This window comes from Mandrillus leucophaeus, unplaced genomic scaffold (assembly GCF_000951045.1).
Source record: "Mandrillus leucophaeus isolate KB7577 unplaced genomic scaffold, Mleu.le_1.0 Scaffold48, whole genome shotgun sequence".
Taxonomy (NCBI): domain Eukaryota; kingdom Metazoa; phylum Chordata; class Mammalia; order Primates; family Cercopithecidae; genus Mandrillus; species Mandrillus leucophaeus.
Genome location: NW_012105142.1, coordinates 1,269,734 through 1,283,306, shown reverse-complemented (window position 1 = coordinate 1,283,306; position 13,573 = coordinate 1,269,734). Strand labels below are relative to the sequence as shown.

The 13,573-nt window shown below is 40.9% G+C and overlaps 1 protein-coding gene across 1 annotated transcript in view; it reads left to right on the top strand.

The window, feature by feature from the left end:
• Nucleotides 1-13,573, top strand: part of DPY19L3 (dpy-19-like 3 (C. elegans)) — an 83,298-nt gene that overhangs the window by 13,874 nt on the left and 55,851 nt on the right. The window contains exons 3-5 of the mRNA XM_011995250.1: nucleotides 8,547-8,637; nucleotides 12,221-12,342; nucleotides 12,948-13,093. Of these exons, the coding sequence (XP_011850640.1) occupies nucleotides 8,547-8,637; nucleotides 12,221-12,342; nucleotides 12,948-13,093 (359 nt within the window). The remainder of the gene's footprint in view (nucleotides 1-8,546; nucleotides 8,638-12,220; nucleotides 12,343-12,947; nucleotides 13,094-13,573) is intronic.

Sequence of the window (13,573 nt, the reverse complement as noted above, 5' to 3'; positions counted from 1 at the left end):
CAGTCCCAGTTACTTGGGAAGCTGAGACAGGAGGGTCATCTGAGCTGGGGAGGTCAAGGCTGCAGTGAGCTATGATCACACCACTGCACTCCGGCTGGGTGACAGAGTGAGACCCTGTCTCTAAAAACAAAAAAAGAGAAAAGAAAAAAATTTTTTAAAAAATGGGTGGGAGTATCCTGATTTCTTTCTCTTTTATATCTGGAAGTCAAAATTTTTATTTAAAACTGGTAAGAAACACCAGCCTGGGCAACATGGCAAAAACCTGTCTGTACTAAAAATACAAAAAAAAAATTAGTCAGGCTTGGTGGCACACAACTTACCCCCAGCTACTTGAGAGAGTGCGATGGGATGATCACCTGAGCACAGGAGGCCAAGTCTTAAGTGAGCCAAGATCATACCATTGCACTCCAGCCTGGACAACAGAGCAAGACCCTGTCTCAAAAACAAAAAAAGATGGCAGTACTCTTCAAGTTGATCTACAGATTCAACATGATCCCTCTGAGAATCCCAGGTGGACTTTTCACAGAAATTGACAAGCTAGTCCGAAAATGTATACGGAAACTCATGGGACTCAGAATAGCTAAAACAGTTTTGAAAAAGAAAAACGAAGTTGTAAGACTCAAACTTTCTGATTTCAAAACTTACTACACAGCCACAGTAATCAAGACTCTTGTGCTGGCATAAGGCAGATGTGTAGATCAGTGGAATAAAATTGGAAATACAGACATAAATCCTTAGATGATCAAGTGATTTTCAGCAGGGCACCAGGAAGGACGGTTAAGTAGAGAAAGAATAGTCTTCAATAAATGGTCTATAAACAAATGGATATTCACATGCAAAAGAATGAAGTTAGACCACTGCCTCACACCACACACAAAAATTAACTCAAAATGGATCATAGGCCTGAATGTCTAAAACTGTAAAACATTTAGAAGAAAACATACAAATGAATCTTTATAACCGTGGAGTAGGCCAAAACTTCATAGAGACAACACTAAAAACACATGATTAAAAATAAATAAATAAATTTGTCTTCATCAAAATTAGACGTTTTCATACTCCAAAGTACACCATCAGGCCAGGCGCAGTGGCTCATGCCTGTAATCTCAGCACTTTGGATGCCAAGGTGGGCAGATCACTTGAGGTCAGGAGTTCAAGACTAGCTGGGCCAAAATGGTGAATCCCTGTATCTACTAAAAGTACAAAAATTAGCCAGGTGTGATGGCACACATCTGTAGTCCCAGCTACTAGGGAGGCTGAGGCAGGAGGATCACTTGAACCTGGGAGGCAGAGGTTGCAGTGAGCTGAGATGGCGCCACTGTGCTCCATCCTGGGTGACAGAGCGAGACTCCGACTCAAAAAAAAATTAAAAATTAAAACTTGAAAGTCAAAATTATTCCTTGATCCGTGGGCTGTAGAATGGATTTTGTGTTAGCAGGTGTGAAAATAACACAAATCACCAGATGCATTATCAATGAGCAGTAGTATTTTGAAAAGAATTTTTTTTTCTTCCTGAGTAGTAGGTCTCAACAGTGGGCCTAAAATATTCAGTAAATCATGCTATCAAAACATCTACTGTCATCCAGGTTTTGTTGTCCATCTCTAGAGCACAAGCAGAATAGATTTCACATCATTCTTAATAAGGGCCCTAGGATTTTCAGAATGGTAAATGAACATTGGCTTCAACTTAAAGCCGCCAGCTGCATTAGCCCCTAACAAGAGAGTCAGCCTGTGCTCTGAAGCTTTGAAGCCGGACATTGACTTCACCTCTTGCGCTGTAAGAGTCCAAGACGACATCTTTCAATAGAAGGCTGTTTCGTCTACATCGAATATCTGTTGTTTAATGTAGGCGCCTTCATCAGCCATCTTAGCTGGATCTTCTGGATGACTTGCTACAGCTTTTCCATCAGCACTTTCAGCTTCACCTTGCACTTGTATGTTAGGGAGATGGCTACTTCCCCTCAACCTCATGCACCAACCTCTGCTAGCATCCAGCTTTTCTTCTGTAGCTTCCTCACCTCTCTAGCCTTCACAGAATTGAAGAGAGTTACGGCCTTGCTCTGGATTAGGCGTTGGCTTAAGAGAATGTTTTAGATGGGTTGATTTTCTATCAGAGCATTAGACTTTCTCCGTATCAGCAATGAGGCTGTTTTTCATTCTTATCATTGGTGCGTTCACTGGAGTAGCACTTTTAATTTCCTTCCATAACTTTTCCTTTGTGTTAACAGCTTGGCTGTTTGGCACAGGAGGCCTAGCTTTTGGTCCCTCTCAACATTCGACATGCTTTCCTCACTAACTTACCATCTCTAGCTTTCCATTTAAAGTGAGAGATGTGCCACACTTCCTTTCAACGCTTAGAGGCTATTGTAAAGTTAGTAATTTCGATATGATTGTGTCTCAGGGAGCAGAGAGGCCTGGGAAGAGGAAATGAGACAGAAGAGTGACAGAGGTATCAGAACACACACAGTTCAGTTCACCGTCTTACATGGATGGGTGTGGTTTATTGTGCCCCAAAACAATTACAGTAGTATTGATGACATCAAAGATCACTGATCCTAGATCCCATGACAAGTATAATAATAAAGAAAAATGTGAAATATTGGAAGAATTACTAAAATGTGACGGAGACAAAAAATGAGCAATAGCTGTTGGGGAAATGGCGTTGATAGTTGTTTGATGCATAGTTGCCACTAAGTTTCAGTTTGTAAAAACACATTATCTGCAAAGGGCAGGAAAGCGAGACACAGTGAGATGAGGCGTGTCTGAAGTCATTTTCCCTTATTTAGAATGTGTTCTTTCTTGGGTGTTTTTTTTTTGTTGTTGTTGTTGTTGTTTGTTTGTTTGTTTTTGAGACAGGATCTCGCTCTGTCTCCCAGTCTGGAGTGCGGTGGTGCCATCTTGGCTCACTGTAGCCTCGACCTCCTGAGCTCAGGTGATTCTCCCACTGCAACCCCACAAGTAGCTGGAACTACAGGTGCATACCACCGTGCCCAGCTAATTTTTTATATTTTTGGTACAGATTGGGTTTTCCTTGTTCCCTAGGCTGGTCTTAAAGTCCTAGGCTCAAGTAATCCACCTGCCTCAGCCTCCCAAAGTGCTGGGGTTATAGGCGTGAGCCACCGCACACAGCCGCATTCATCTTTCTTGTTGGAACATACACATCTTTTGGTCAAGTACTAAATTCCTGCACCTTTTTGTTTCCCCAGCAAATAAATGTGCAGTGATAAGGAAGGCAGTTCTCCTTTGGCTGTGAGCACCAAGGTCACTCTTCTTTTTAGTCTTTTTTCCGTTTGCTGACATTTTCCACCTATTTACTTGATATCACCAAATTTGCATGACTTCCCATTGAATACTCCTGAAAAGCAAGGAGACTTTAGAATAGATAGGGTTAATCCACACAATACTAGCACAGTAGTGCTAAGACTGCTGATTGCCTGAGTGTGGGCCCAGTGGAAGAACTGTCGCTTCAGCAGCAGACTGCCCTCCTCACAAGCCCTGCTTGGCACTTCTCACATGCCACGGCTTTAATCAACTCTAGGGCAAGAATCATTCCCCTCTAACAGATGGACATGAATTTAACCAGACAATAAACCATGTATGTGCCATAAATACGTTTGCTGAGGGCGTGATTCCCAGTACAGAACTTTAAGAACAGCTGTCTTATGGGCTACTATTTCTTGGTGAGATGATTTGTTAACCTCATTCTGAAACAGATTACATTTATAAAGTTAATTTTTCGGTGGCTTCCCCACTACTAACAGTCTAATTATTTTGGGGGACAATTTTTGTAAACAAAACTTTTTTTTTTTTTTCCTGAGACAAGAGTCTCACTCCATCACCCAGGCTGCAGTGCAGTGCCGGGATCTCAGCTGACTGCACCTTCCACCTCCCGGGTTCAAGCAATTCTCATGCCTCAGCCTCCCAAGTAGCTGGAATTACAGACATGCGCCACAATGCCCGGATAATTTTTGTATTTTTAGTAAAGGCAGTGTTTTGCCATGTTGGCCAGGCTCATCTCAAACTCCTGACCTCAAGTGATCTGCCCACCTTGACTTCCCAAAGTGATGGGATTGCAGGTGTGAGCCACTGCGCCCGGCCTGTAAACAGAACTTTTTTACATGAGTTGTTTTTGTTTTTTTTAAAGCAGGGTGAGGAAGACTTTATTCAGGACCATCGTGATAGCTGTAGGGACCGCTGCAACAAGGTCTTGCAGTGGTGGAGAGAGATTGTACTCAACTCCTAGTATAGCATGGGTGAGTAGGAATGGGCAGCCAAGGAGCGGGGTGGGGTCAGTGGCTGGGAAATGAGTAAGAGGAACCACTGGGGTGCGGGAGATTCTGGCTCAACCAGGCTTAGAGGATTCTTGCTAAAGGCAGGCCAGGGTGACCAGACATTATGTGGGGGATCTATTTATGTGAGATTTTTTAAAAGCTAATTTGATGTTTCCTTTCCACATTGGGTGTCGTTTGTCTCAAAGGACTCTTTAGCCTTTGGGCATTGCCAGCAACTTATCTGAGTGCCTGTGCGGAATGTGATGAGTCATTGTGAGCAGTCATTTTATTTTCCTTTTGTACTTCTGTTAAGTTACTATATACACTGTTACTTCAGTGGTTTTAAGTACCATTGTGGTACTTAAACCATGTGGTTTTTTGTTTGTTTGTTTTGTTTTGTTTTTGAGACAGAGTCTCACTCTGTCTCCCAGGCTGGAGTGCTGTGGCGTGATCTCAGCTCACTGCAACCTCTGCCCTCCGAGTTCAAGTGTTTCTCTTGCCTCAGCCTCCCGAGTAGCTGGGAGTGCAGGTGCCTGCCACCACGCCCAGCTGATTTTTTGTATTTTTAGTAGAGACGGGGGTTTCACCATCTTGGCCAGGCTGGTCTTGAACTCCTGACATCATGATCCACCTGCCTTGGCCAAAGTACTGGGATTACAGGCATGAGCCACCGTGCCCGGCCAGCTGTACAGTTCTTTATAAATACAAATCTTTTGTCTTTCTACTACTTTCATTATCTTCGAAGATGTTTTCGTTCTGTCAACATTGCATTCCCCATGGAACCTGTGCAAATTGAAATATGAAGTATTTGTTCGTTTTGCATGCTTTAGAGGATAACTACTATTGGTGTATATTTTCACGGGTGTGATCTACCAAGCGAAGTATAAATTGCCATAAAACTGGAAAAGTGTTTGAATGAGTGAAGCAGATGTTCTGTTAGCATGAAGCAGATGTAAAACTTGCAAGTGTCTGTCTAATAAAGTATAGCATTTGGTTCTATACAGCTGGTGCCAGATTACCAATTAATCATGTTTGAATGCATTTTTACTAATTAGGTCCCCCTCTGTTCTTTATGCATTCTGGCTATATTAAAGGGAGGGATGGGACACAAAAGCTTTCTACCTTTAGTACGTTGAGCAACGTTTTTTCTTATTCCCTGGTCTTTTATTCTTAGAACCATATAATTCACTCTTTCATTCTTTATTGGCTCTCCAGTTTGATTTGGGATGTAGGTGTGACATGAGGATTTTCATACTCCTCGAGTGCCTTTGAACACTTTAAGGAAGCTAAAGAAAATAATGTAATTAATGTTGTTTTTCTTATTTGCATGGACAAAAGCTAGTATTTGCTCAGTTAACATCAATTCATAGCCTCTGTGGCTATTTGACTGAGTACATTCTAGAAACAAGTGATACCGGGTTGGGTTTATGTTCTTAAAAGCAATAGAGCACTTTTTCTCAAAGATAAAAAATGAGTGGGTTAACATAACTACCCAGAAGAATTACCTTTACTGCTGTGAAAGATACAACACAAATCACTCACAATGAAAGTTAGAAAAGTTGTATCATTATGTATTAGCCTTTTTATAAAGCAAGTGTGTTATTGAAATTAAATTTTAGGCCCAGGCACTGTGGCTCCTGCCTGTAATCCCAGCACTTTGGGACGCCATGGCAGGAGGATCACTTAAGCTCAGGAGTTCAAGGCCAGCTTGGGCAACATGGCGAAACTGTACCTCTACAAAAAATACAAAAATTAGGCAGACATAGTGGCATGTGCCTGTAGTCCCAGCTACTTGGAAGCTAAGGCGAGAGGATCACTTGAGCCTGGCAGGCGAAGGCTACAATGAGCCGTAATCAGGCCACTGTACTCCAGCGTGGGTGACAGAGTGAGACCCTGTCTCCAAAAAATAAATAAATAAATTGCAGAACCTGATGGGCCTTTTTTTAAATGTTTGATTTCCTCAAGCATTTAAAACAAAATTTGTTTTCTGTGAAAGGAAGTTCAATATGTAAGGTTTGCTACCATACCTCTCATTTTTCTAAAAGGAGTTAGCAAACAATGATAAAAAGATTTAGAGGGTAGCAGAAATATATTAAATAAATAATTTCTAAGTCTGAAGATAATAGCATGAATGATTCTTATTTATTTATTTATTTATTTATTGAGGCAGGGTCTTGCTCTATCATCCAGGCTGGAGTGGCTTGATCATGGCTACTGCAGCCTTAGCCTCCCAGTAGGCTGAGTCTCAATCAATCCTCCTTCCTTAACCTCACCAGTACCTGGGAATTCAGGTACATGCCACTATGCCTGGCTAATTTTTTTTTTTTTTTTGGTAGAGACAGGGTTTTGCCATGTTGCTCAGGCTGGTCTTGAATTCCTGAGCTCAGGCAATCCACCCACTTTGGCTTCCCAAAGTGCAAGGCTGTAGGCGTGAGCCACCGCACCCAGCCTGAGTAGTTCTTTTAATGAAATGTTTATTACCATATGAAAATTAATTGGAGTTAGGGGAAAGCAAAATGAGCTAAAAGAAATTCATCAGCTGGAAAATGAGATGTTCAGTATTTATCACTTTCCCCCACTGGGTTTGTGGAATGTGGATCTGCTATAATATGGAAAAACATGGCCCGGTGCGGTGCCTTACACCTGTAATCCCAGCACTTTGGGAGGCCGAGGCGGACGGATCACCTGAGGTCGGGAGTTCAAGACCAGCCTGACCAATATGGAGAAACCCCTGTCTCTACTAAAAATACCAAATTAGCCAGGAGTGGTGGCACATGCCTGTAATCGCAGTTACTAGGGAGGCTGAGGCAGGAGAATCGCTTGAACCTGGAAGTTGCAGGTTGCGGTGAGCCAAGATCACACCATTGCACTCCAGCCTGGGCAATAAGGGTGAAACTCCATCTCAAAAAAAAAAAAAGACAGATCGAATTATATTTTAGACAATGTGTTACAGATTCTAGGACATGGTTTGTTTTGTTTTGTTTCGTTTTTAACACTGGTGTAAAAGAATCTCTAATGACATAGATAATAACTTTTTATTTATTTATGCTTTTACAGGTACAGGTTAAGTATCCCTCATCTGAAATGCTTGGGACTGGAAGTGTCTTGGATTTCAGATTTTGGGTTATTTGCATATACATAATGAGAAATCTTGGGGATAGGATTCAGGTGTAAACATGAAATTCGTTTATGTTTCATGTATACCTTATGCACATAGCCCGAAGGTGATTTTATACAATGTAGTTCGTAAGTTTGTGCATGAAACAAAGTTTGTAGATGCTGAACCATCAGAAAACAAAGGTGTCACTATCTCAACCATCCTAGTGGGCAATCTGTGATTATTTGGCATCACCATTGTTCCTGACTCTGAATTTACATGCTACCTTTATAAGTAATCATTTTCTTATACTTATTCACACATAAGTACTTAACAATAAAAAATATGACATACCATCAGTACAGTGAAAAAAATAACACTTTCAGGGTAACTTGTGGCATCATTTTGGCTTTCAAAAAGTATCCGATTTTAAAGTATTTCATTTGGATTTCAGCTTTTCAGGTTAGGGCTGCTTAACCTATAGATAAAGTGTATCATCCAACAGTATTAATTGCATTATTCCAGAAAGTCTTCAGTGTCATTATTGTCTATTGCTTCTATGTTTTATAGTAATAATTTAAATTTAATAAAAGTATCTTGTAACTAAATTGGCTAATAGCTATTACTTTAGATTTTCAGTTCTTCTAGGGTTGAATACTTATCTAAAAGCAGTTTAAATATTTCATATATCCATTTACCTGCATGAACCTCTTCCCACCAGGGTTACACTTGTCAGAGTAAAATTCATGTGTCTGCCTTATTTGACTACGAATGCCTTTTAATCTTAGAATAAAAAGAAAATGATGGATCTTATGTAATACTGGTAGCTTTTAGGTAGGTGTCTAATGCAATTATATTTCTTTTCATGTGGGAGATTTTTTTTCCTGCCATCCCTGTTTTGTGTGTCACTGATATTGCATAGGAATGATGATGTATTCTTTAAAAATTTTTTAAGATTAAACATTCACTAAAGTAGAGAATAGTAGGACAGACTCCCATGTATCCCTCACTCAACTTTACCAATGATCAGCCTTCCATTCTTGTTTGCCAAAATTTTTTGAGATATATTTTCAGTTTTTTCTCTTTCAAGTTGCAGTTGTATATCCTTTCTACAGGAACAATATGTATTTAAACCAAGACTAGGTCATGTAAACCCATAGGATCTAACTCTGTTTCAGGAAGTGGAGCGAGAAATCTCATTCAGAACAGAGTGTGGCTTGTATTACTCCTACTACAAGCAGATGCTGCAGGCTCCAACCCTCGTGCAAGGTAATTACAACTGATAGTTTCGTTTGGGGTCTTATGCATTTTTTTCAATATTTTAGTCAGAAGTAGTGTATACTAAAAACTACTTACATGCTCTCTAGAACATGTGTAGCTTTTCCTTGTTAATGTCTAATCATTCCATGAAAATGTCTTTTTTGCTCTGGAAGAAGTTATGTAATACTTTATATAACCCTCCTCTCTTTGCCTTCCAGCTCTGTTCCATCCCAAAAGTAATACCTTTACAATTTCATGGTTTTGTTGCTGAATTTTCTCATGATCATTTTGGAAGAGGTCTTTGCAGGTGAAAGGAGTATTGTCTGAGAACAGGAGGCATTTTGGTAACGCAAATAAAAACTACAGTTGTCTCTCTTGTCCCCAGTGCCCCCATTCATTCCTTTATTTCACAGTCGCCATTTTCCTGCATTTTTACTTACCCTGAGTGGGTCAGACCCCACACTCTGCCTTTACTCCATCTAGTGAAAGCCCCAACATGCATCTCTTCTACCTAATATATACTTGATAGGCTTAGCATGAGTGCATGTGACAGAAAAACTGCTCTTTTCTAGGCTTTATTTGGAGTCGGCTTTGACATTTTTGGTGGCAGTTATTCATAAATTAGTTGCAGCGGTATGATCATAGCTCACTGCAGTCTCAATCTCCCAAGCTCAAGCAGTCCTCCTGCCTCAGCCTCCCAAGTAGCTGGGACTACGGGTGTGCACTACCACATTCGTTTTTTGTTTTGTTTTGTTTCTCTGTGGAGACGAAGTCTCACTATGTTGCCCAGGCTGGTCTCAAACTCCTGAGCTCAAGTGATCCTCCTGCCTCAGCCTCCCAGAGTGCTGGAATTACAGGCATGAGCCACTGCACCCAGCCCATAAGTGATGTTTTGTACTTGTAGTTTTATCACCTAGGAGACATGACATTTTGGTTATCTTTGGTTTTGTGCCATAAAAATTAATGAGTTGGTCCCTGTGTTGATAGCCAGATTCATCCATAATAAGGGTAATTACTCACCAGCCGTTCACTGGTTTTAGCAGCCATTGATGATTATCGTCTGTAGTTCTTATTTCAGTAGGGATGCAAATTAGTGACCTTCTAATTCTGTCATTCCTCCTGTATTTATTAGTTGGAACTCTGTTATATAGAGAACCTTCTCATTGTTTGGCTACCTTGCGGTCCAGTTTATACAAGAAAGGCAGGCTTAGTATTCATTTTTTCCCCATACAATCAAACCTTGTTATTCACAGATCGCATAGTTGCAAAATCATTTACTTCCTAAAATGTACTTATAACCTAAAATCAGTATTAATAGTGCTTTCATAGTCATTCATGGACATGTCCAGAGCAACAGAATAGTCTCTGGCATACGTGTTTCCCACAGAGACTGAATGAGGTGACACTCTGCCTCTTTGTCTCAGCTCTCACACTGCAGTGTCCTTTTCAGAAAATCTCTTTTATGCCATGGCCTTTGCATTGTTTTGCTCTTTGTTGCAGTTTAAAATGATCCCCCAAGGCCAGGTGCGGTGGCTCACGCCTGTAATCCCAGCACTTTGGGAGGCCGAGGCGGACGGATCACCTGAGGTCGGGAGTTCGAGACCAGCCTGACCAACCTGGAGAAACGCTGTCTCTACTAAAAATACAAAAAAATTAGCCGGGCATAGTGGCGCATGCCTATAATTCCAGCTACTCGGGAGGCTGAGGCAGGAGAATCGCTTAAACCTGGGAGGCAGAGGTTGTGGTGAGCCGAGATCATGCGACTGCACTCCAGCCTGCGTGACAGAGTGAGACTCCGTATCAAAATTTTAAAAATAAAAAAATTAATGAATTAAAATACAACAAACTGGGTGGCTTAAATGGCAGAAATTTTTTTTCTCACAGTTTAGGAGGCTGGAAGTCTGAGGTTAGGGAGCCACATGGTCAGGTTCTAGGGAGGCCTGTCTTCCTGGCTTGCAGACAGCCACCTTCTTGCTCTGTCCTTACATGGCAGAAAGAGAAGAGCGAGTTCTCTGGTGTCACTTCTTTTAAGGCCACTAATCCCATCATGAGGGCCCATAACTCTCCAACCTAAGAGTTGGAGAGTTATCCATCCGTAACACTCCTGTGTTAGACTTCAGGCTTGCCGTAATATAATACCACAGACTCCGTGGCTTAAACAACAGAAATTTTTCTCTCCCTTCTGGAGGCTAGAAATCCAAGATCCTCATGCTGTTAGGATTGGTTTCTATTGAGGCCTCTCTTCCTGGCTTTGTAGATGCCCTTTTCTTGCTGTGTCCTCACATAGCCTCTCCTCTGTGCAAATGCAGAGAGAGCACAAGGGCAAGCTCTTGTCTGTTCCTCTTATAAGAACACCAGTCCTATCAGATTAAGACCCCCAACTGTGTGACCTCACTTACCCTTTATTGCCTCCTGTAGGCCCTGTTTCCAAGAACAGTCATATTGGGGGTTAGGGCTTCAGCATACAGATTTGAGGGGGACACATTTCAGTCCACAGCACCTCCTATTGAGGGACATCTGGGTTGTTTTGGATCAATCTTTTGCTGGTACAAATGGTGCTGCATGAGTGACCTTGTGCCGATGTCATTTTGTCTTTTTGCCAGCCTGTGTGTGGGATTGATTCCTAGACACAGGCTTTCTGGGTCAAAGGGTAAATTCCTATGTGATTTTGCTAGATACTGCAAAATTTCTCTCCATAGAGATGACACCATTTTGTATTCCCAGCTATAGTATATAGGAGTCTACTTTTTTATAATCTCACAGTGTATTGTAAAGCTTTTTTTGCCAAGGCAGTAGGTGAGAAATAGCATCCCTCAGGGTAGTTTTAATTTGCAGTCTTTTAATAGGAGCAAGGTTGAGCATCTTCTCCTATGGGGAAGGACTGTGTGCATGTTTTCTTCTGTGAACTGTCCATTCATGCCTTGGATTAATTAGCCTGGTTACAGTGACAGAGGACCTCTATGGCTTGGATCTCTATAACAGCAGGTCGAGTTCTCCTTCTCATGACAATGTCTGCTGTGAGGGAGCTGCAGCTCTACTCTGCCCCAAACATCCATGCAAGCAAGCCCTATTTGGAACATGCCAGTGTCATGGCAGAGGGCAAGAGCAAGAGCTGGTAGAAACATGCCTTGTCTCCTAAAGCCTCTGCTCAGCTATGACTTACATCCACTCACATGCAGCTGGTTAGAGCACATGGCCAAAGCTGTTCTGGGGAGTGAAGAAGGAAGGCCATGTATATTCTCCCAAAGGAGATACTGCAGGTCGCATGGCAGGAGGGCAGGGTGGAGAAATGTGAAATCCTCTTGCACACATTTCTAGAGAAGGACCTTGTGGTGGTGGTGGTGGTGGTGGTATTTGCATTCCAGTTACAAAAGTTTTAATTTGCCTATGTTTGTGTAAATGTTTAAATGATGTCCATCGAATGTGTGGTAAGCTCTTTGAGGGCAGGAGTATGGTTTTTTTGCTTACTATTATATCCCCAATGCCTGCCACACTCTCTACAACATACTAAACAATCTGTGGATAGTTTTGAATGAATGAATAATTATGAGTGTAATTATTTTCTTCCTGACTTTTCACATACCAATCTTAGGTTTTCATGGCCTAATATATGATAATAAAACTGAATCTATGAAGACAATTAATCTCCTTCAGCGAATGAATATTTACCAAGAGGTTTTTCTCAGTATTTTATATAGAGTTCTACCCATACAGGTATGTTATGTTTTGTGACATTGAATTGTTAATATCAGATGAAAGTCAAAGCCTGCCATTTTGAGCTGAAAGTTGTCACATCTGTCCTTCTGATCTTCAACTGGTTTAGTAGAAAATCAGCAATACCGTATTTTTTCCATGTATATTGTGAACTTTATATTTTGTAAGATATTGCTTTTTGTTTACATAAGATAAAAGGTTTTTGTACATAGATGCTTCCTGGCTTATGTATGTATGCAGCCTAGAAGCTAATAAATACTTTCATTTGGAAATATGTAATCAGTCCTGATGGATCTTTGAGATAAAAAAATTTGTAAAGTCAGCAAATCACAATGACCACTTCTCATGTGAATGAGGTATCCTCGGACTGAGTTAGTTATAAAACTTTCTGGAGTAAAGAGTGAAGCCAGACTTCTCACGGACTTCCTTCCCCTGTCTCTTTGTGGTGGGAAGAAAGGCTGCCCAAATGGGTGAAAGCGTGTAGGCTTGCTGCTTGGAATTAGGGGCAAGCTCCTGCATATTCTGTTCCTACTGTCATGTTTGAAATGGTACTGAGGAGGGTTAGGGCTCACCTGACAAACTTGTTTTATTGTTCCCTTTTACAGAAATATTTAGAGCCGGTTTATTTTTATATTTACACCTTATTTGGGCTCCAGGCGATCTATGTCACAGCTCTCTATATAACCAGCTGGCTACTCAGTGGTACGTGGCTGTCAGGACTGTTGGCGGCTTTCTGGTATGTCACAAATAGGTGAGTTGGAGTCAGTATGCTTCTTTTCTTTCCAAAATGTAAGTAAAAATGAAGTCACTTCATTTCCAGCTCAGAGAAATTTCTTCTGCCACATTTGATTGGTTGGGAGCATTTTCTCTTTGGTTTTACCTGGTGGTTTACTCAATTTTTCTTGTTTAGTTAGGGAGAAAGTGCTGCTTACGTATAATTCCAGCTGAGGAACAGAGAGCATTAAATTGCAAATCAAGAAAATCATTCATTATAATCCCAAACCTATTATCTGTTTGCTGTGTGATCAAGATTTCTCCAGCCACATATCTCATCTCTTAAAGGGTTTTTTTAAATTGACAAATAGTAATTGTACATATTCATGGGCTACGTAGTGATATTTCAATACATATAGAATGTATAGTGATCAGATCAAGGTAATTAGCATATCAGTCATTAAAAAGTTTTTGGGTTCTTTTTGCTCTTTTTTAAAGCCAATGAAGATTTTTAAAA